The sequence below is a fragment of the Sminthopsis crassicaudata genome, chromosome 3 (assembly GCF_048593235.1).
Source record: "Sminthopsis crassicaudata isolate SCR6 chromosome 3, ASM4859323v1, whole genome shotgun sequence".
Taxonomy (NCBI): domain Eukaryota; kingdom Metazoa; phylum Chordata; class Mammalia; order Dasyuromorphia; family Dasyuridae; genus Sminthopsis; species Sminthopsis crassicaudata.
In genome coordinates, this window is record NC_133619.1 from 511,869,345 (window position 1) to 511,893,396 (window position 24,052).

General features: G+C 36.5%; 1 protein-coding gene across 1 annotated transcript in view; it reads right to left on the reverse strand.

Annotated features, from left to right (window-relative positions):
* Positions 1 to 22,107, reverse strand: part of PGM2L1 (phosphoglucomutase 2 like 1) — a 71,190-nt gene extending 49,083 nt beyond the window's left edge. The window contains exon 1 of the mRNA XM_074304055.1: positions 21,418 to 22,107. Coding sequence (XP_074160156.1) covers positions 21,418 to 21,528 — 111 coding nt within the window. The 5' untranslated portion in view covers positions 21,529 to 22,107. The remainder of the gene's footprint in view (positions 1 to 21,417) is intronic.
* Positions 22,108 to 24,052: the final 1,945 nt, after the last annotated feature.

Consider the following 24,052-nt stretch of genomic DNA (forward strand, 5'->3'; position numbering starts at 1 on the left):
GAAGAAAGAAGAAGAAAGAAGAAAGAAGAAAGAAGAAGAAGAAGAAAGAAGAAAGAAGAAAGAAGAAAAGAAGAAGAAAGAAGAAGAAGAAGAAGAAGAAGAGAAGAAGAAGAAGAAGAAAGAAGAAAGAGAAAGAAGGAAAGAAGAAGAGAAGAAGAAGAAGAAGAAGAAGAAGAAGAAAGAAGAAGAAGAAGAAGAAGAAAGAAAGAGAAAGAAGAAAGAAGAAAGAAGAAAGAAGAAAGAAGAAAGAAGAAGAAAGAAGAAAGAAGAAAGAAGAAGAAAGAAGAAAGAGAAGAAGAAGAAGAAGAAGAAGAAGAAGAAGAGAAGAAAGAAGAAAGAAGAAAGAAGAAAGAAGAAAGAAGAATAGAAGAAGAAAGAAGAAAGAAGAAAGAAGAAAGAAGAAGAAGAAAGAGAAAGAAGAAAGAAGAAAGAAGAAAGAAGAAGAAAGAAGAAGAAGAAGAAGAAGAAGAAGAAAGAAGAAAGAAGAAAGAAGAAGAAGAAAAGAAGAAAGAAGAAAGAAGAAAGAAAGAAGAAGAAGAAGAAGAAGAAAGAAGAAAGAAGAAGAAGAAGAAAGAAGAAAGAAGAAAGAAGAAAGAAAGAAAGAAGAAAGAAGAAAGAAGAAGAAGAAGAAAGAAGAAAGAAGAAAGAAGAAAGAAGAAAGAAGAAAGAAGAAAGAAGAAGAAAGAAGAAGAAGAAGAAAGAAGAAAGAAGAAGAAGAAGAAAGAAGAAAGAAGAAAGAAGAAGAAGAAGAAAGAAGAAGAAGAAAGAAGAAAGAAGAAAGAAAAAGAAGAAAGAAGAAAGAAGAAAGAAGAAAGAAGAAAGAAGAGAAAGAAGAAAGAAGAAAGAAGAAAGAAGAAAGAAGAAAGAAGAAAGAAGAAAGAAGAAAGAAGAAGAAAGAAGAAAGAAGAAGAAGAAGAAGAAGAAGAAGAAAGAAGAAAGAAGAAGAGAAAGAAGAAAGAAGAAAGAAAGAAGAAAGAAGAAAGAAGAAAGAAGAAGAAAGAAGAAGAAGAAGAAGAAAGAAGAAAGAAGAAAGAAGAAAGAAGAAAGAAGAAGAAGAAAGAAGAAAGAAGAAAGAAGAAAGAAGAAAGAAGAAGAAGAAGAAAGAAAGAAGAAGAAGAAAGAAGAAGAAGAAGAAGAAGAAGAGAAGAAGAAGAAGAAGAAGAAAGAAGAAAGAAGAAAGAAGAAAGAAGAAAGAAGAAAGAAGAAAGAAGAAAGAAGAAGAAAGAAGAAGAAAGAAGAAGAAGAAGAAGAAAGAAGAAAGAAGAAAGAAGAAGAAGAAAGAAGAAGAAAGAAGAAAGAAGAAAGAAGAAAGAAGAAGAAAGAAGAAAGAAGAAGAAGAAGAAGAAAGAAGAAAGAAGAAGAAGAAGAAGAAGAAGAAAGAAGAAGAAAGAAGAAAGAAGAAGAAAGAAGAAGAAGAAAGAAGAAGAAGAAGAAGAAGAAGAAGAAGAAAGAAGAAAGAAGAAGAAGAAGAAGAAAGAAGAAAGAAGAAAGAAGAAGAAGAAGAAGAAGAAAGAAGAAAGAAGAAAGAAGAAGAAGAAGAAGAAAGAAGAAGAAGAAGAGAAAGAAGAAGAAGAAAGAAGAAAGAAGAAAGAAGAGAAGAAGAAGAAAGAAGAAAGAAGAAGAAGAAGAAAGAAGAAAGAAGAAAGAAGAAGAAGAAGAAGAAGAAAGAAGAAAGAAGAAAGAAGAAAGAAGAAAGAAGAAAGAAGAAAGAAGAAAGAAGAAAGAAGAAAGAAGAAGAAGAAGAAGAAGAAGAAGAAGAAGAAGAAGAAAGAAAGAAGAAGAAGAAGAAAGAAGAAGAAAGAAGAAGAAAGAAGAAAGAAGAAAGAAGAAGAAGGAAGAAGAAGAAGAGAAGAAGAAGAGAGAAGAAGAAGAGAAGAAGAGAAGAAGAAGAAGAAGAAGAGAGGAAGAAGAGAGAGGAAGGAGAGGAGGAGGAGGAGAGGAGGAGCAGGAGGAGGAGGAGGAGGAGGGAGAGAGGAGGAGGAGGAGGAGGGAGGAGGAGGAGGAGGAGGAGGAGGAGAAGGAAGGAGAAGGAAGGAGGAGGAGGAGAGGAGGAAGAGGAGGAGGCGAGGAGGAGGAGGAGGAGGAGGAAGAGGAGGAGGAGGGGAGAGGAAGAGAGGAGAGGAGGAAGAAGGAAGAAGAAGAGGAAGGAATAGAGGAAGAAGAGAAGAAGAAGAAAAGAAGAAAACACCAACTCAGATGAGGACAAAAAGGAAATCTCAAAAGAGTGATATGAATTTGTCTCAATCCCAAAGAAGTTTCTTGGAAGTGCTCATAAAAGGCAAGTAAGAGAGGTAGAAGAAAAAAATACAACTGGCCCAATGGGAAAAAAAAATCCACTAAAGAAAACAATACCTTCAAAGGTAAAATTAACCAAATAGAAAAAGAGATTCAAAAGCTAATTGAAGAAAATTACACACTAAACCCCAGAATGGGGCAAATGGAAACTAATGACTTTATGAGGCAGCAAGAATCAGTTAAACTAGTAAGAATGGGAAAAAAAAAAAAGGAAGAAAATGTGAAATATTTCATTGGAAAAAACAGCCAAATAGATCCAGAAGAGACAATTTAAAAATTATTGGTCTATTTCAAGACCATGACCAAAAAAAGAGCCTGGATAGCATTCTTCAAGAGATCATTAAGGAAAACTACCCCAATATTCTAGAAACAGAGTGGGAAATACTCATTGAAAGAATCCATCGATTACCTTTGGAAAGAGATCCCACAAGGAAAAAACCCTAAGGAACATTGTTGCAAAATTCCCAAACTACAATCTCAAAGAAAAAATACTGCAAGCTGCTAGGAAAAAAAAAACCAATTCAAATATCAACAGTCATGTTTACCCAGGTTCTGGCAGCTTCTACAATAAAAGATCGAAGGGCCTGGAATACTATATTCTAGATGGCAAAGGCTCTAGATGTTACAACCAAAATTAACTACCCAGCAAGATTTAACATCATCTTTCAGGGGAAGCAGCAATAAATCTTCAATGAAGAAAGATTTTCAATCATTTGTATTTAAAAAAACAAAAAAACACCCCAGAACAAAACAGAAAATTTAATCTACAAACCCAGGATTCAAAAGAATCATAGAACGGTAAACAGGGGGAAATATATATTATTAAAAGTTAAACTGTTTACATCCCTAGATAGGAAAACAATATCTCTAACTCTTGAGAACTGTATCAGTCACAGAGGCAGACAAAAGGGGGAAACTACATGGACTAGAAGTGTGGTTATAAATGGACTCCGATATGATATCAAAGAAAAAGACACTAAATGGTGGAAAAAGGTCTGTATTGAAAATAAAAAGAAAGGGGAGATATAATGGGACAAATTAGATCACATGAAGAGGTACAAAAGATCTATTACAGTATAGGGAAAGAAGGGAGGGGAATGAACATTGTCTGAAGCATGATCTCATCAGTTTTGCCTTGAAGGGAATAACTTAATTATTCAGTTGGGTATAGAAATTGATCTAATACTGTAAAGAGAAAGAGGAAATAAAATGGAGGGGTAAGGCAGAAGGGAAGACAGAAACACTATGAAAAAAGGTAAGAGAAAGGGAGAAAAGACAGAAGAAAAGGTAGTGGATAACGTAGGTTAAAAAAAACAAACAAACAAAAAAAAAAAACACTATGGCTGTCTGATATGCAAACACCTCCAGCCTAGCTCTGCAGAAATATTAAGTGGGGACCCTTTTGGCTAGCTAGTTGTGGTTAGAACCTCAAAAGGAAACACAGAGACTTTCATCTACTGAACTGTTTGTCGAGTTGGAGTTTGAGTCTGGGAAGACTGAGTGAACCTCAGTTGATTGAGAACACCAAGCCCAGCTGTGCAGCTAAGACATGGCCTTGAGCAAGAAGGAACCAGTACCCTGAGTGCAGAAACAGTGGGGCAGGGATGCTGCTGGCTATGGGCACTTGCAAGAGGGAAAAGCTCTTGATTTGGGGTTCCTGATCAGAGTGGAGAGCTGAAAGTAATCTTAAAGCACTATCTCTTCACACTACAATTAGAGGTGCTTACATTAATACCTTTTATTTTTAAGAAATGAATCAGCAAAGAAGAATGAACCCCACCACTGAAACATATTATGGGAACAAGAAAAGACCAGGATTCATCTTCAGAAGACACTTAAAAAAAAAAAAAAGCTTCTACCCCAAAAAGCAAGTTGAAATGCCTCACTGCCCAAAGAATTTATAGAAGAACTCAAAAAAGAATTCAAAAATGAAATGAGAGACATTGAGGAAAAACTAAAGAAAAAATTAAAACCATCCAAGGAAAACAAGAATTTGAAAAAACGTTAACTAATTAGAAAAGGAGGTACAAAGTCACAAAGATAAAAAGAACTCTTTGAAAATTAGAATTGGGTAAGGGGAAGCCAGTGAAGCTATGAGAAACCAAGAAATAACAAAACAGAAAATTGTGATCAAAAAGAGAATCTTGAAACAATGCAGGGAAGTGTCCTGGAGTGATAAAACATAAGGGGAAAGTACAAACAGAAAAAATCCACTGATCACCACATCAAAGAGAATCTTTGTGGAAAACACATAGGAATCTTATTGCCTAATTTTGAAAACTCTGTATCAAAGAGAAAATTTTGCAAGAAACAAGAAAAAAACAATTCAAATATTTTTGAGCTACATTAGAATTGTACAAGACTTCTCAGCAGCTACAATAAAAGATTGCAGGACTTGGAATCATATCTAAAAGAACTAGCTAGGCCTCTGGCCAAAAAAATCATATCCAACAAAATTATCTATAATTTTCAATAAGAAAAAAGGTACATTCAACAAACTTGCAGATTTTCAGGACTTTTATTAGCTAAAATTAACAGAAAATTTAATATATAAGACCAATATCAAAGAGCAATTTTAAGGAACTCATATGGACAAACTTTAAACAAACTTTGCAAATGTGCAAAATGTTTGTTTTTTTTTTTGTTTTTTTTTTAATGGGAAATGCATACTTTATGTTTTAGATTTGCATCAATAATAGGGTAAATTGAAAAGAAAGACTGGCAAGAATAAAGGCAAAAATAGTAACTAGGTTATACAAATGAGATGCAGAGGAAGAATAGACACAGAGGCATTAGAGGAGGAAAGGAACTTACATCACGATTAGATTCAACAGACAACATTAGATACATAGATATCATGAAGGGTATAACACCCTCCAAAATTTATAAAGAAATAAAGGGGGTGATATAGGTGTATATGAAAGCAAAGGATGAGGGAAGAAGACAAGGGAGAGATTCCTGGGTGGGGGGAGGTTAAGTAACAAGCTAAATTATGGAACAGGATTTAATGAGTCACTAGGGATAGGAAAGACATGTGTGTATCTGGGGTATGTGTGTGTGTGTGTATGTATGTATGTAGTTATGTACATATGCATACATAAATATATCTTATCTTAATGTAGCTAGCTTGGGGATGAAAGGGAGATACATGTGTGTATGTATGTGAATGTATATATCTACATATGTATATGTAAATATATCCTTTCTTAATGAGCACTGGATATTTCTCTAGCTATTTAAGTTTCTTATTTCTTTAAGGAACAGGCAACTTTGTAATTAAATCTACACAAATATTTTGCATACTTTAGCATTTAGACCTCCATACATTGTGCAATTATGTGAAATGGAATCTCCCTTTCTATTATTATCTCTTGTATTGTTATTATTATTATTACATAAAACTGCTTATTTTGAAGACTACAACTTTACTGAAAATATTGTTTCAATTATTAGTCTTATTGATTTCCTAGGATTTTTTAAGTCATCAGTAAAACTCAGAATCTTATCTTTACTTTATCCTTTAATATAATTCTTATTTTTTTTTGAAAACATACTTTTTCTAGTAATAAACAATAATCCCTCTATGCCAGTGTTTTGTAGGGTTTTTAGCACAAATGAACAGTGTATTTTATCAAAGATTTTTCAGCACTTATTGAGATAATCATGTGGTTTGGGATGTTTGTTATTTTTAATATGATTCATTATATTGACTGTCTTCCTAATGCTGAGCCAACTTTGCCATCTCCTTGTTATAAATACATTTGGGTCATAATTAATTTCCTGATTGAATTGCTATAGTCTGCTTGACAGGATTTTACTTTAAAAATTTTAATCAAGGATAGTAAAAATCAAGTTGTAGTTCTTTTTCTCTTTGTGCTTTATCCTTGCTTGATTGAGGTATTGAATATGTTTTTTATTCTTTGTATATTATAATGTTTATAAGGTTATTGATAATTGTTAAGTCTATAATAAAAAAGAAAACGTTAAAAGGAATTCTGTAGGAAGAATTTATGTTTTGGGTAAGTAATCAGACTAAATGTAAATGGCCTTTAATTTCTTTCCAATGGTAAGTTTTTACATTTATTTAATTTCACATAATAATTAGCACAGAATCAAGAACTGACATTTTAAAAAATGTTTTTTGATGATGGTGCCAAGCTAATAATGTCAAAAAGAGCAATCTGATTCTCTCTCCTGTCCTCTCCTATCAAGGAAGCTAAGAACATTTATGGCATATGGCTTGAATTATATTCTTATAATACTGTGAATACACTTTTCCTTTGCAATTTGGGAAATGGTTATAGTTTAGATACAGAGAAGCAAGATACAATCCCTTATTGATTTTTTTTAATGGAACTGATTTTCATATTTTCTTTAAATATTCATTTAAACAGTCAAGCAAACATTTATTAAATACATTCTATGTGCTATATATAATGTGCTGGGCCCTAAAGAAGAGACAAGGACAGCTACATCAAGCATTTTATAGCTTAATAGGATTGATAAAAAAAATTTTATACACACACACACACATATGTTGTGATTCTTACAAGGTACTAAGACAGTGAAATTGATAGAAACAATAATTATCTAATTTAGCATGGTTCAGTAATGATTGATCTGATCCTACAAGGAGATGTTATAGGCCAGAACTTGAAACAAGGTACTAAGTGGAATTGAGGAGACAATAGTTAAATCTAGTTTAGCATTGATTTAATCCTACAACAAATAATGGTTTCCTAGTGATGTAATGATTGGAGTATTCTCAGTATACAGCATATAAGCAAGAAGCTCTCAGTACCAGACCCACAAGCACATTTTTTGGAGGCGGAGACAGATTCATTCCATTTTCCACCTTTGTGCTGAGTGGAGACTTTGGAGATTCAAAGGGAGCTAGAGGCAGAAGCTGGAAGAGACAAAGGACTAGTGGCAAGAGCTCTTGGAACCAAGGAGAGAGAGAAGTCTCTAAGAAAGCTAACCAGGCTATTCTGAAGGAGACAATAAAGGATCTGAACTTTTAGCTCCTGACTGCATTTGGGGTGATTATTGAACTGAACTGAAACTAAGGCTGCTACCAGAAGCTCCTCAAGAAACCTGCTCCCAGAGAACATTATATTTTAGAGAAGAGCATTACATATATACACATACATACATATGTATGTGTGTGGAAACAAGTAATACAATATAATGAGAAGACAATAAAAAAAAAACACAAAGTACTCTGAAATCAAAAGCTCCTTGAGGGCCAAGGTGTTTATTTTTGTCTAGGCACATAGTAGATACTTAATAAATTCATGTTTATTACCTATCTAATGAGAGATAATTCACATCTAGCTTCAGGTTAGGGAGAAAAAGGAAGGAGTCAAGGAAGGTTGAACCATCAGCAGCCAGAGATGGAGAGAAAGGGCAAGTTAGATATAGGGAAGACTGTGAACAAAGACATTTAAAAGTAGAAAACCATAGGATATGTTCAAGGTACAATTAAATAGTCACAATTTATTTGGACCTTGAAAATGTACAGAAAGGGGAAAAATATGAGTTAGAAGGGCAGGCTGAAGCCAGTCTACAGAGTGCACTGAATGATAATCTAAATAATTTAAACTTTATGTTGCAAGCAAAGGAGAAGCTATTAAAATTTTATGAGATGTTGAATGATGTGATCAGAACTATGCCTTAGAAAAATCAATCTGGCTGCTATATATTAAGTGGAATAGAGAGGGGAAAGATTAGAAGCAAAGAGATCATATAGGAGATTATGATAGTCCAGAGTAAAGTTAGTGAAGGCCTAAACTACTACAAAGTCAATATGAAAGAAAAAGAGGTAACCAAATAGAGAAATACTGCTAATTTATATGGTCATAGCAAAACTTAGTAACTAAATATATACAACAAAGGAGAAGTTCAAAGATTCCTGAGCATGAGTTACTAATGGTAATTATTGATACAAAACAGGTTTAGGAAAAAAAATACCATTAGTTCAATTTTAGAATTTTATATATTTAAGCCTATTTTTTCCTTCCCATTTTCTTTCTTTCAGAAAATGTATGTTCAAGGTAGATTTCTCAAAATGACTAGAATAGGGGGCAGCTAGGTGGCGCAGTGAATAGAGCACCAGCCTTGAATTCAGGAGGATCTGAGTTCAAATCTGGTCTCAGACACTTAACACTTCCTAGCTGTGTGACCCTGGGCAAGTCACTTTACCCCAGACTAGAGTAGGGTCTTCCTGGGCAAGAAACACAACAAAAAATCCATGTTTTTTCCCAGGGTACAAAACTCCTTCAAACAACAGGCAATGGAAAATCCCCACTTCTACCCCCAATTTCAACCTAGATGAAGTGTTTCATATTTATCCTTAAGCCTCTAGGATGCCTGAGTCTAGGGAATGTAAGGGTCAGGGGAGGACCCACGCACAGTGCAATAGGCCTTGAAGCCTGAGATCTCCGGATGTGGTTTTCTGTGATCAGCATAGACCACTTTGTGGGTAGTAGCTCTGGTTGCATTGAGATCCAAGTCATCAACAGAAACCCTCTCCTTCTCTGATTGGCTGTGAGTGTGACCTCATAGACTCTATATAAGCTGTGGGGACCAGAAAGTAGGTAGTTTTATTAGAAATTTTACTAGGAGTTGACTAAGAGTGAAAAGGAGATCAGAAGGGCAGGATATGAATACATGTAATAAAAGATCTTGAGCTTGCATGTGGCTGTCTTCTGTCATACATATAACCGTTGCTTGATGAAGTGGTGGCCAGAGATCTCTGAAGACCTCTGACTGAGGTAAGACTGGTAGAACCACTGTGTGAAACAGTGGCCAGAGATTCTTCTGAGGGCCTGGGAATTAGGAGTGACTGGTAATAGTGGTTTCTGGGTAGGAAACCACAAGGGAAAAAGAAGAAAGTTGGATACCTAGAACTAACAAGGCTTATAGTGATCATGAGGGAATCATTCTAGGGGGCCTCTTCAGGGCCTATCCCCAAAGAATGTAAAAAGATTTATATTAAAGGATTTTAAGCATATTACATATGAACATGCCTGAGAATCTACCACCAAAAAGTGGCAATTTTTAATAAAAGGAATCTGTTACCAAATATAGTCTCTCTTTGCTGATTGTCTTAGATGTGTGCACACATTAAAGACTTTTTGTCACTGTAATTTGTAGTGATATGATATGTTAATACCTTTCTTTGGCAGAAATGTATATGGTCTGTACCATTTATTTTTAAATTAAAATCTTTTGTGAAACTTTACCTTCAACATTGTCTAAATCACAAAAGTTGAGTTTTAATAATTAAGATGGACATTAGAAGTCTTTTCCTTTCCCTTCCCTTCCCTCCTGCCTTGGTATCTACAGAATCACAAAATTAGAAGAGAACTTAAGAGGCAGATCCTACAAAACTCTACATTCTCATGAGAAAAGATAGCTCTTAAAGGGTATCTGAAAAGGAACTGGAGATGTGAGAAATGTCTTAGAGTCCTGGTTCCAAACAAAATAAGAGAAAAAAACCTGTATCTGAGCCACAGGACTGAAGAGCAGAGTTATGATTTTGGAGGAGAAAAGGATGATGGTCAAAATATAACACAACAGTACCTGAATGGGAATTCCTTTTAAATTGTTTTGTTGGGTCACATGCCCAAGAAGACTCGCAAAAGAAGACCAAATATCTTCTTTCAGGTTTAAGAATTTCAATTCAGGTATATGAAATTTTCAACATGCATATATTAAATTCAATTTAATAGAATTCTGAGATCCCTCACTCACAGTTCTGGGACTGACTTTTAAAATACAAAAAGCTGATAGGTATAAAGGCTTACTTAAAATATCTTTTTTAAAAATACTCTTCATAGAATCATAGGTTTAAAGCAAAAAGTGACCTTACAGGTCATCTAATACAGCCACTTCATTTGACAGATAAGGAAGCGAGAGAGCAGAAATGTTAAGTGACCTATCCAACTAAGGTCACAGAATAAATACTCTATTTGGGATTCACAATAATCCAGTTCTCTTTCTACTGAACCACTTGCTCTCACACAGATTCACAAAAAAAAAAAAAAAAAAAACAGGGTGGGGAAAGTCTTCTCATTCCTCCAGGAGAAATGAAGACTGAATTATCAAGATGATGAATCATAAAAGAAAACAAATGAACCCAATATTCTTCCCTATGCCCCCTATATCTTTTTTAGGACATCTACTTTATTCCACATACATTATCAAGATTTCTAGTATTTTAAGTTCTGATATTCTTATCCAGAACTTCAATCTCTGATCTGAAATGGAAATTGGTAAAAACAAAACAAAACAAAACAAAACAAAAAACAAAAAAACAAACAAAAAAAAAAAACCACCTACTTTCTATTTTATAGGAAAAGGGTTTAATATGGAGATAGCCACAACATAGACAATCCAGTCTAAGCATTTACTAATCATCTGTCTTATGTTCATGCAATCATACTAGCTGATACAACTATGACATGATCCCAGATTATAAACTAGTAGGGGAGATAAGATACATACAAATAGAATACAAAATAAGTACTTGGGAAAAATACAACTAGGCAGGAAGATATTGCAATTTTGGGGGGAAGGAAATATTAGCGTTTTAGACATACATTAGATATGCATCACATTAAGTTTTACAAATTGTTTCCTCAATTGAAAAATGGTGTGGCAGAAACTAGGCACAGACCAGCATCTCACATCCTATTCCAAGATAAGGTCAAAATGGGTTCATAATTTAGACATAAAGGGTAATATTATAAGAAGAACAAGGGATAGTTTACCTGTCAGATCTTTGGAAAAGGAAGGAATTTATGACCAAATAAGAAATAGATAAAATTTAAAAAATGAAAAATGAATAATTTTTATTATATTAAAAGGTTTTGCACAAATAAAATCAATGCATCCAAAAAGTAAAAAGGGAACAAAAAAGCTGAGAAACATTTTTACTATCAATATTTCTGATAAAGATCTCATTTCTAAAATATATGGAGAATGGAGTCAAATTTCTAAGAATATAAATCATTCTACAATTGTTAAATGTTCAAACAGAATTTTTAGTTGAAGAAGTAAAAGCCGAATATAATTATATGAAAAAATGCTCTAAATTACTATTCATTAAAGAAATGCAAATTAAAATTACCTCATGCCTATCAGATGCCCTAAGATGACAGAAAAAGAAAATAATAAATGTTGGAGGGGATATGGGAAACTGGGACATTGACACACTGCTGATGGAGTTATAAAATGATACAACTATTATGAAGAGCTACTTAAAACTATACCCAAAGTTTTATAATATTGTGCACATCCTTTTATCCAACAATACCATTACTAGATCTGTATCCCAAAGATGTCATAAAAAAAGAAAAAGGACCCATGTGTGCAAAATGTTAATAGCAGCCCTTTATGTAATGACAAAGAATAAGAAATTGAGGAGATGCCCATCAATTAGGGAATGGCTGAACAAGTTATAGTACACGAATGTAATAAGATATTATTGTTCTATAAGAAATGATGAGAAGGCATGTTAGGTTCTTATGGTGAAGGGGGTAAAGAACTAGTGTCGAAGTCAGGAAGTGTAATGTGCTGTTGTCTCCAGAAACTGCCAATTGCTCTCTGGTCTAGAGGAGAGAGACACTTCTTCCTCCAGAGAGCTTCCTCAACTCTGGCCTAGAGCAGAGACTCTTCTTTCCTCCAGAGAGCCGCCTCAAGTCTGGTCCAGACAAGACTCTATCTCTCCAGTGCCGTCCTCTTTTATCCTCCCAGAGAATGGGTGTGGGATAACACAAGGGCTTCTGGGAAGAAATACTTCAACCAATGAGTTTGCTCCTCCTAAGCATGCAAGCTCCTCCCCAGGAGTTCACAAGTAAAACTCCCAGTAAAGGCAGGAACTAGAGAATTGTTAAGTACCGACTTAGCACTTAATAAGAACCTAATATCTCATTATCTCATTAGCACTTAGTAAGAACCTAACAAAGTGAGATTCCAAAAAAACCTGGAAAGACTTACATGAACTGATGCTAAGTGAAATGAGCAGAACCAGAACTTTATATACTGTAACAGCAAAATGTGTGATGATCAACTATGATCAACTTGGTTCTTCTCAGCAGTATAGTGATTTAAGACAATTCTAATTGACTTGTGATAGAAAATGCCATCTACATCCAAGAAAGATCTCTGGATACTGAATGCAGATCAAAGCATGCTATTTTTATTTCTTTTTTCCTTTTCATGATTTTTCCTTTTTTTTAAATATTTTTTCTTTCACAACATTACTAAAATAGAAATATGTTTAAAATGACTGTACTGAATAACTATTACTTGCTGTCTTGGGAAGGAGAGAGGGAAGAGAAGGGAAGAAAAATTTGGAACTCAAAATCTTACAAAAATGAATGTTGAAAACTATCTTTATATGTACTTGGAAAAAAATAAAATACTACCAATTGGGGAAAAATTGTTTTCCTCATAACAGTTTATACAGGAAATAGTGCCATTAACTCTATTTCATGATTAGAGAAATACTCCAAGTGAGTACATAACTTGAACTAGTTAACTAATAATAACGTAAGGTAGAACTGAGTGCAAAGTCTTCAGAATTCAAATCCAATATTTTCTCCAAAATGTTAACAGTATTGGAACTGAGATTTTGGAACTTTCTAGGATTAGAACTAGAAGAATCACTAAGTAGAAATGAAGAAGTATGTACCATACTTGAGGGAAAAGAAGAATAATGCACACTTCACAGTCAAGGACCATTTTAAGTAAATCCCTTGAAAAACAAGGAAGAGCTGGATAAGATCAGGAATGACAATTAGTGCTTTTAGGCAGGATAACAAAATATGGAAATAGTACAGTGTGAGAGAAGGTTGGAGTCAGGTTACAGAGAATTTTAAATGCCAAGTTAAAGAGTTTGGAATTTGAGAAGGAATGGAAAACTTTTGAAAGTTGAAAGTTTGGATATGTATACATGTATTGTATTTAACTTATACTTTAACATATTTAACATGTATTTGTCAACCTGCCATCTGGGGGAAGGGGGAAGGGGAAGGAGGGGGAAAATTGAAACAAAAGATTTTGCAATTGTCTATGCTGGAAAATTACCTATGCATAAAATTTTGGTAAAAATTAAAAAAATAAATAAATAAATTAAAAAAAAAAAGAAAAAAGAAAAAAAGTTGTCAGGTATGATGTAGATGCAATTCATGTTAAGGAATAGTTTCAACTGGATGATAGCTTCTCTGGTCTCTGACAGCTCTGAGATTCTGTTTTTGAAGAAGTAAGTGAGGGGCTCAGACTTTTAATTTAGAAAGAGACTGAAGCCAGGAATAAAGCAATATGATAATCCAGAAACCTTTTCATATGCACTTGAATGAAGCAATTTTTAAAAAATTTAATTCTAAATATTAAGAGATGCTTTTATACATAAAATTTTTTTAAGAAATTTTTTTATCAAAAAAAAAAAAATGAATGGATAGACAGTTAGCCTTAGAATTAAGAAGACCTGAATTAAAGTTCCTGTCTCTAATACATACTGATATGTGCCTGAGCAAATCACTTAACCTCAGCAGGCTAGGTATTTCTCTAAAACTACAAATTTTGGTTAATCCTGGCTTGCATTTGTACAGAGATAGAAACTCAAATAGCTCCCTACAAAGAAAATAGAGATCTTTTGGAAAGAAAAAGACAAAAGAAATTAAAGAAGAGAGACATAAAAAGAAAGAAAAAAACAATGAATACAAAGAATTCAGAGAAGCATGGAGCACAGGATCATAGATTTTGAGCTTGGATCTTAGAGGTAATGCAGGTTCCAGCTTCTTAAACTATGATCCATAACCCCAGATGGTTTGCAAAATTGTGATTTATTATCAGTAAATGTTTGATTTGTATACCTATTTTGCATACCTATATACTCGGGGTAATGTTAAAAAAAATAAAAGGCAAAAAGGAATCACAAATGGAAAATATTTAAGAAGCCCTGATCTAGTCAATCTAGTCCAACTGCCTTATTTTATAAATAAGCAAAGTGAGCCCCAGAGAGGTTCAGGAATTTGTCTCTTAAAATGATCTTCCTAACGCACAGGTCTGACCATGTCTTCCTGCCCCAAACCCATTCAATAAAATCTAGTGTCTCCTCACCTGCAGGATTAAATATCAAATTCTTTAATTGTCATTCACAGCCCTTTATAATCGGTTCCCCTACATAGTCTTCTCACAATTCACACCATACCAGTTACTCTGAGAGCCTTCTGACTCTTCCAAGAATCTCTCAGGTCTGGGCCTTTTCTCTGGCTATCTTCCAGGCTGGAAGGCTCCCTCACCTTATATCAGCCTTCTGGCTTTCCTGACCTTTTAAGTCCAAGCTAGAATCTCATCTTCCACAGGAAACCTTTCCTGATTTTTTTTTAATTCTACTGCCTTCCCTCTATTACTTATTTCCAATTTATCTTCTATATAGCTTGCCAGGACTTAGCTGTTTACATATGATCTCCCCCATTAGTCAGCAAACTTCTCAAATGTAAGTACTGCCTTTAACTTTCTTTGTATCCCCAGAGCTTGCTTAGCACACTGTCTGGCACACAGTAGGTACTTAATAAATGCTTGTGGTCTGACATAGTTGTAAACTGTAGCTATAATCTAGCTCCTCTGATCATTGAGCCATTACTTCTGATCATATCAGTTCTCTGTTCAAAATTTTCTGTGTCTTTACTGACTCTAGGTAAAATACAAACTCTTCAGCTTAATTTTAAAAGTCCTTTGTTATTTGATGCAAGCCTACCTTTCTGGATTCTTTTCACCTTATTATTACTTTCCTTCACACACTCCATATGTTCTAGCCAAATTAGCATATTTACTGAATTTTTCATTTCATTTTATCCCTTTATAGCTGCTTCATTATGATGGAAATGTATTCCTTCCTTTTTCATACCTTTAAAAATGCTTAGCTTCCCCTTCAAATATCATTTCTATATAGACGATACCTAGATCTACATATTCAGTCTTCTTCTCTCTCCCCTGAACTCATTCTGCATTGCCACCTGCCTGTTGGACAGCTCCACTTAGATTTAAACATTTCAAACTCAACATATGCAAAATGGAACTCATTTTGGGATTTCTTTAACTATGGGTTGGACTAGATGATTTCTAAGGTCACCTTCCAACTCTCAAATTCTGTGATTCATTTTTCTTCCCCAAAACCAACTTTTTCCCTTCAATTCTCCATTTCTATAATAGGACACCACTCAGGCTTCCTTTGAAACTTCAGTCATTCTTAATCCTTCTAATGTTCTTTAATCCATTTATGCCTAAATCATGCTCTTCCTTTTTCATATATTGACTTATCTATGAACATGTCATCTTGGATTAGAATATAAAAAACTTAAGGTCATGTGTTTTTATCTTCATACTCTCTCAGTGTCTAGCACAGTTCCTTAGAAGTAGGAGCTTAAATAGAGGCTTACAGAACTGAATTCAAGACTCCCACAGTCTATTACAGAAAGATTTTCCTATCTCCCAATTGTTAGTGAGCCTTTCTTCCCCAATTTATTTTACATTTATCAGTCTGAATGTTGGATCCTCCACTAGAAAGTAAGTTCCTTAAATACAGAATAGGATGTTTTTATTTTTTTGTTTTTGTCACTGTATTCCTAAAATTTAGAATAATCCCTTGGTAAATAGTAAATGCTTAAATGGTTGTAAAATGCAATTACTGACTACAAAGAAAACATTAACAAAAAGAAAAGTCTCACATGCACCAAAATACACAAAGCTACACATTTTATGAAAGAAGAGATCTGGAAACAAAGCAGTTGCCCTCTAAATGGAAAATTATTAAACAAATTGTGGTACCATAGACAGCTAGGTTGTTGAGTATACAAAACACTTGGCCTGACATCAAAAAGACTGGAGGTTATGAACTCAGGCATTTACTAACCATGTGATCTTGAACAAGTGACTGTCACCTAACCTCTGTCTGCCTCGGTTTCTTCAACTGTAAAATGGGGGCAATAATACCTATTTTAAAGAACTGTAATGAGTGTTAAATTAAATATTCCTAAAGTGCTTAGCACACAATGCCTAGTATATGGTAGGCACTTACTAAATGCTTGTTTTCTTCTCTTTCCTTTACATAAATGTTTTTATTATAACTGCTACAATAAATATGAAGAATTCAAAGAAGTATGGAGAAGCTCTTGTTAACTGAAAATGAAGAAAGCAACACCAAGAAAAACAGACATATTCTCTCACATATACACATATATAGTGATTTAGAACAATGTAAATGAGAAGACCAAAAAAGGAAAAAAGAAAAAAAAAAAAAAAAAAAAAAAAAAAAAAAGGACACAAAGCTGACTAATCATAAGAGCCAAACTTAGCCCCAGGGAAGAATTGAGAAAATTCATCTTTCCCTTAATTTGGGTAAGGAGCACTAGGGTATAGCCTATTGCACATATTGTCAGATATGGCTAATATGTTGGTTTTGCTGAACTTTTTTTCCTCTTTAAAATCTTTGTTACAAAGGATTTTGTTCAGTGAGGGGGGAAGAGGAATAAATTTTTTAAAATAATGCAATGTAAAAATAAAAAGTATCAATAAAATATATCTTTAAAATGTAAAGAACTTTTAAAAAGTAAACTGAGTAATTGATGAGCTAACCTTCTCCTCTCCAGAATATATACGTGAGTTATTTCTTGGAAGTACTATAAAACGTTATTTAACATTTTATTGGAAGATTGTTATTTAAAAACAATACAGTGAGAGACTGTTCTCTAGTCAGGTTTGCTTTATCAGTAAGATTGAAATAACACTTTATATGCCTGAAAATAGGGAGCTGGACTTACTGACCTCAGGTGTCTTCTATTCTAAGATCTATGATCCTATAAATATAAACTTCAATTTTGCTTCAGAAAAAATTCAGGTTTTGCTCTTAAGTATGTCAAGAAAAATAAATATTCAGTGAAAATTTTCTGAAAGAGCAGTAAATTCAAATTAAATATATCTAGAAACCTCAGTCAGTGATAGTAGCTTTACAGCTAAGAACAATGGTAATTGATATACCAAGGTAATTTTCATGTCATTAAGGCAATGGTTATTACTACTCCCTATTTCATTGTGAGAATGTTTTAAGATTTTTTTCTTTCTTAAAAGCACCAGTAAAGGATTTAATTCAATATCTTTTTGGTGTGCACTTGGTCTATGCAGCATTAATCATGTGCTCTACTCAATGAGATAATTCTAAACACTAGAGGGCAGAAACCCCAGTACTAATTAGCAGTTAATGTTGACAGCTATTAACTGTATAACAAACTCCTTAAGAAAAATTTCTAACAAAAGTTTGTGACTAGTTAGAAAATTTATATGAAAAATAAAAAGTTTTCCCCACAGCTAATCTAATTGAAGATCCCAAACACTTTGTTGTATAGTAAAAAAAAAAAAAAATATATATATATATATATATAAAGAGAGAGAGAGAGAGAAAGAATATAGACTAAAGATAAAATGTTATTGGTTACTTCTCTGAAATAGATTAAAAAAAAAAAAACAAAGGCAAACTAAAAAACAGGGAAAATAATACTCAAAACCTGGGTTCTTAACCTCTTATGTCATGATCTTTTTATGGCAATCTGGCATAGTTTGTGGACCTCTTGTCAACATTGTTTTTAAATGCATAAAATTATTACGATTACAAAGGAGACCCGTTATACTGAAATAAATACTCCTCCATTATTAAAATATTTTCACCAGTTCTCAGTCTCTACTCTTCAGCCTCACATGTGGTTCACAGACTACAAGTCAAGATCCATATTCAAGATTAAAAAGATAATAAAATAAATTCAAAAGAAATTAAGGAAGGAATCAGGGATGGATTTGGGGGAAATCAATTGGTAAAGAAAAGTTTTAAGAAGAGAAACCGGGGTCAAAAAGAACCAAAACAGAAGACACAAAAATATAAGTACTTTTACCTTACTATTGAAGAGGAAGGCAAGGGAATTGTCAAAATTATGTAGTTGCAAATTTATAGTTTCGTTTCTATAAAAGCAGCTCACGTTTCTATAGCACTTTTAAGTTTATAAGCTATTTGCCTCATAACAGTGTGATACAAATGGCATAAGTGTAACCCCATTTTACACACAAGGAAAATGATGCTCGTAAATTAAGTGACATACTCAAAATCACAAAAACTAATGGTATAGTCTTTCTGGAGCTCAAATCTTCTGACACCAAGTGCTACTTCATATTTATCAGATGATATATACCCATTTATCTATTCAATTTTTAAAAAGTCTTATACTATGTCCTCATAGCAAAGAAATACTATTTTTAATACTGTTTCTATTTAGCTTTCCACTGACAAGGTTAATGGTTTAATAAAGCCTTTTTCTTTAATTGTATTCATGAATAAACTAATTGCTGTTTGAATTCTATACCCCAAACCTAAAAACTCATTTTCACTAAATTTATAACTCTAAGAAAATGATATTAGTCTTTGTTTACAGTTAAGTAAATGGCCAAGAAGATATGCGAAAAAGAAACAAGAATTCATCATTGTTTTTCCATACATTAATATTTGAAGAGTTGCACTGTATCATCTTAGCTCTGTTACATGATGCTTTTCTCTCATTTAGATTATAAGTGCTTTAAAGATAGTCACTTTCATTTCATTCCTATAGCCTGCGATAATATCTAGCAAAATAAGCATTTAATAAGCTCTATGAAAATGACATTTAAGTAACTTGTGTCTAAATGAAATAATAATAATAATAATAGCCAACCCTCACAAAACAATTGTAAGATTTGCAAAGCACTTAATATAGTATCATCTATTTTATTCTCCCAGCAATCCTATGAGGTGGATGCTATTATTACCCCCGTTTTACATATGGGGAAACTGAGGATTAGAGAGGTTAACTTGTTTGTAGTTGGGAAGTAGTTGAGGCAAGATTTAAATTCAGTGCCTGGCATACAGTAGGTACTTAATAAATCCTTGCTGACATGAACACTTCCTGACTTGAAATCAGCACTACTCATTACACTACATTTTGCTGCCTTAAAAGAAGCAAGTCTTTCTAACAAATATACCATCCCACAAATTTCACACACCTAACTTCACCAAAACAAAGAACAGATTTACCAGCTCTGATTCAAGACAATTGAAGATGCTTAGAAGACAGAAACAAACAAAATTTCCCAGATGTATTTGATCCTGTAATATAACATAAAGCGGAGACATTTCCCCCATTTTCTTCATTTACTTAAGTACAATGGGCTGTGTCAATTCTAAGTAATATGGACTAATTCTTTTTAAGCTTTTTCAGTTACCTCACGGAAGTGATTACTAGAATATCAAATTCTCTCTTTTCAGTCCTACTTCACTGTCCACTGATTCTGTACATCTTGCTTTAGGACTATCACCAGCTTCTTCCAAGCTCAATTCAATTGGAAAAATATTTACCACATGTGCAATATCTGCAAATTATCATCATGGCTTCCTCACATACTGGATCCCATATATTGGTATAACTGGATTCTGGTCCCTTCAAAACAAGGGAGCGTCACCACTAGCACACCAACAAGGACGAGTGATATTTTTAGATAAATGGGTATATCGTCTGACAAATACTTGCTAGCGAAGGAGAAAGGAAAAAGAACAAGGGAAACTCACTACGGACAGGGCTGAGGTTTTTAGAGTAGAGACTAGGAACTACCTGGTGATGGAACACGGTAGGTAACACAAGATAAGAGAATTATGCCAGAATATTGGTCACAATTTTCCAAAACTGGGCTTCCTTCGCTCTTCCCGAAATCCTCCCTCCCCCGCTGCCTCCCAAAAAGAAAAAAAAAAAAAAAAAACACTTTCAGTGTCCCTAGGAAAAAGGAAGTGGAAGAAAGGAGAAGTAAAAAAGACATCACAGAACGAGGGGCACGATTTAGAATGAATGTTTTGGTAAGGAATGACAGCCCCTGCACTGCGAATCGAGAGATTGCAGATATCCCACGTGGAGGGGCGAAAGGCGTGTCCTCGCCTCTCCCCGGCCACGGTGCCCTCCACTCCGCCCCTCCCGAACAACTAGGAGGATGGGGTGGGGTCCGGTCCAGGAGGAATAAGCCTGGGGAGAATAACAAGATAGAGGATATCAAAATGGAATGGGAGGGTATTTGAGACTGGGGAGGGGAGCCAGAGAAATACTGGGAAGTCGAGAGGAAGGGAGCAATAGGAGGGGGCAGGGCAGTGAGGGGCGTTTGGGAGGGAGTTCATGGGGAGTACCTAGAAGTCGGGAGGAAGAGAGGAGATACTTGAGGGTTTGGAGAGCGGGCGATGGAAGAGATGCCGGGGCATCTGAGGAGGAGGAGGAGAGGAGGCAGGGACAATAGAGGCTGTCGTCAAGATCGGGGAAACGAGAGTACTTGGCAGTCGAAAAAGGCAGCAGGAGATGCATGGGAATCGAAAGGGGGCATTAGGAGACCTAAGCGTGAGGAGGAGGTTATCTCGGGGGGGAAGGGGGAGCAGTAGAAAGTTCCAGGGAGACAGGAGGAAGGTGGCGGCGGAGAAAGCTCAGAAATCACCTGAGAGTAAAGACGGGGATAGGAGGAGAGACGGGGATAGGAGGAGGGACGGGGGGGGGGGCAGAATGGGGAATAGTTGGAGGTTGGAAGGGAACGCTGGGGGGACCTGAAAATCGAGGAGTCATACGAGATACGCAGGAGGGAGGGGCAATGGATGGTACCCGGGGGTCGGGAGGGGATGAGTTAGACACCTGAGAGTGAGAAAGGGGCACCACCAGGGAGAAGGGGTAATGGGGGGCACTGGGAGTCGGGAGGATAATGGGTTCTTTAAGAGTCTAGGAGGAGGTAGTAAGAGGTACGAGGGAGAAGGGGTAGTGGAAGGTACCTGAGATCGGAAGGACATAGTGAGTACCTGAGGAGCGAGAAGAAGCAGTGGGAGGGACACGGGGCAAGGAGGTACGCGGGGGGGAGGGGGGACAACGGAGGGGAGGAGAGAGTGATGGGGGTCTTTGAATGGGGCATCAGTCTACGTGGGAGGAGAGGGGCGACAGGAGGTACACAGGGGGCAGCGGAGGTTGCTTGGCGGGGGAGTCCGGAGGGAGAAGGGGCGGGGCGCACGGTACCGACCTTGTCCCAGCGGAGCCACTGGCCCACGGCGGTGTCCAGCTGCGGGTCCCCGGTGAGATAGTGGGCACAGGAGAGGTTAGAGTTCATGTCCTCCCTGGCGCCGTCCCCCATGGCGACTGGAGTGCTGGCGGAGCGGGCGGCGGCTCGACTGCTCACGGGGCTGCGAGTGCTCCTGCCTCCCCACAGGGCATCGGGCAGCGGGAGGCTTGGGCACCTGCCGCAGCGGCGGAGCTCGGCGGACTGACGCAGCGACGCCGGCCGCTCCCCAGCTCCCCTTCCTTTCTCCCTCCCTTCCGGACCGACAGACAGACCGACTGTCGGGGCGGGGGCGGTGGCCGAGGCTGCGGCGCGAGCCGGGAACAACAGCGGGCCCCAGATGTCTGGGTTGTACCCGCCGCACGCGCAGCCCAGGCCCCGCCCACTTGCGCGCCCCACCTCCAACTCCACCCCGCCCCCGCACGCGGACACGCGTCCGCGCTCTCGCCACCTCCGCAGCGAGCCGCGTTCTCGATTTCTTTAAGGTGCTCTAGTGAGCGGAGAAGGGGGTAAAAGGGGTGACTGAGGAGTGGGTTCTTGTTCTGCAACCTGTCCCGTCTCTCTCAGCTTCCTTTCGCCCAGGAGGAGATTTCCCTACGGCACTGGCTGCAACCCGCTATTCGAGGGCACGCGTCGACTCTCACTTTGGTGCGCGAGCCTGGGGTGGAGTGCGGGAGAGGGAGAGACCTCTCGGGGTCTCCTGGGAAATGTCGTTTTCTTTCTTCCCAGGCCTCGGTGGAAGCTCTCCGTGCCCGGCCTAAAGGACTACTATTCCCAGCAGCCCTTGCTTCTCCGGGGCTCGAACTCTGGGAGTCCCGGGCTGGTGCAGGCGGGTCCCCTCCCGCGACACGCCTGGTGCGAAGCAGAAGCAGCTCTACTAGCCCGGACGGCGACCATCCTTCGGACCTGACCTGAACAAAAATGCAATTCAACAAATATGTCATGGAGCCATCTTCCCCCCTCGCCCCAGGGACCATGCTGGAACTATAAATGCGAAAGAAACAGAGCGAACCAGTCTCTGCCCTCGAAGAGTTTACATTCCCGGACAGTCTTATGCTGTATAACTATATCCAGAGAGATTGGGACTGTGGAAGAGACTTGTGCAGACCTTTAGTTCATGTAAGGGAGCCTCCCATAAAGAAAATCCTGTCCTTCCAATGAATACTACCGGCTGCTTGGGGCCTGGAGAGCAGGGTTAAATGGCCAAAGCCATCTTTCTGTGCATTACTCCGACCCACCCGCCTTAACCCGTTATACAGCATCGTGTATACATTGTAACAGAAAATAACTTCCAGAAGGGCGGAGAACTAACCGCGAAGAGCTGCATAAATTACTGTGCTTACAGGAGGAAGGGCCGCATAGAATTGTCACTTTGGGGATCAAAAAATAGGCCACCTGTCCTTCGGTCTTGTTCCTACTTGTGAACCCATGTGGGTGTTTCTCGGCAAGGAGACCAGACTGGCTTGCTGTTTCTCCAGCTCATTTTACAGATGAGAAAACCGGCAGAGTGAGTGACTTTCTCCCAGGGTCACATGGCTCCTTAGTGCCCGAGACTGCATTTGAACTCGGGTCTTCCCGACTCCACGTCCAGTGTCTTATCCACTGCGACCCCTAGGGGTCACCAGGTGACAGCCACACAAATAAATGTGATAAAACCTGCTTTAAATTCATCCACCTGGAGCGCGCTCAAGAGAAGGATCTCAGCTGGGTTGGGAGCCGGGATGTGCTTTGTTTGATTCTGGATCTGGGTTCAGCCCTACAGATTGTGGAAAGTCCTTTACCAGTGCAGAACTTGTGTTATTTATAGTTGGAGAGACATGCTTAGGGGAAAAGAAGAGCTTAAGTGACTTGGTCTAGATTTCCCAGTTAGTGTTGGCGGTATTAAACGCATGAGCTGTGCTCCACGTCACACTGCTTCTCTTCGTGCCCTTTTTATTTATTATTGTGTACTCAGGGATTTGCTCTTAGGGATTAAGCAGGTTAGTGCATAGCATGCCATTGGAATCCATTAAAGTCTAAATTCTGCTTCCTAGCACTTAATAGCAGAGCAAGTCCCTTAACTGCTTTTGGCCTTAATTCATTTACCTGATAGCATAGTCATGAGATCAAATGAGGTTTTATATATATATATATATATATATATTAGGTTTTATATATATATATATATATACACAAATGTATATATATTAGGTTTTATATATATATATATACACAAATGTATATATATTAGGTTTTATATATATATATATATATATATATACACAAATGTATATATATTAGGTTTTTTATATATATATATATATATATATACACAAATGTATATATATTAGGTTTTATATATATATATATACACAAATGTATATATATTAGGTTTTATATATATATATATATACACAAATGTATATATATTAGGTTTTATATATATATATATATATACACAAATGTATATATATTAGGTTTTATATATATATATATACACAAATGTATATATATTAGGTTTTATATATATATATATATATATACACAAATGTATATATATTAGGTTTTATATATATATATATATACACAAATGTATATATATTAGGTTTTATATATATAT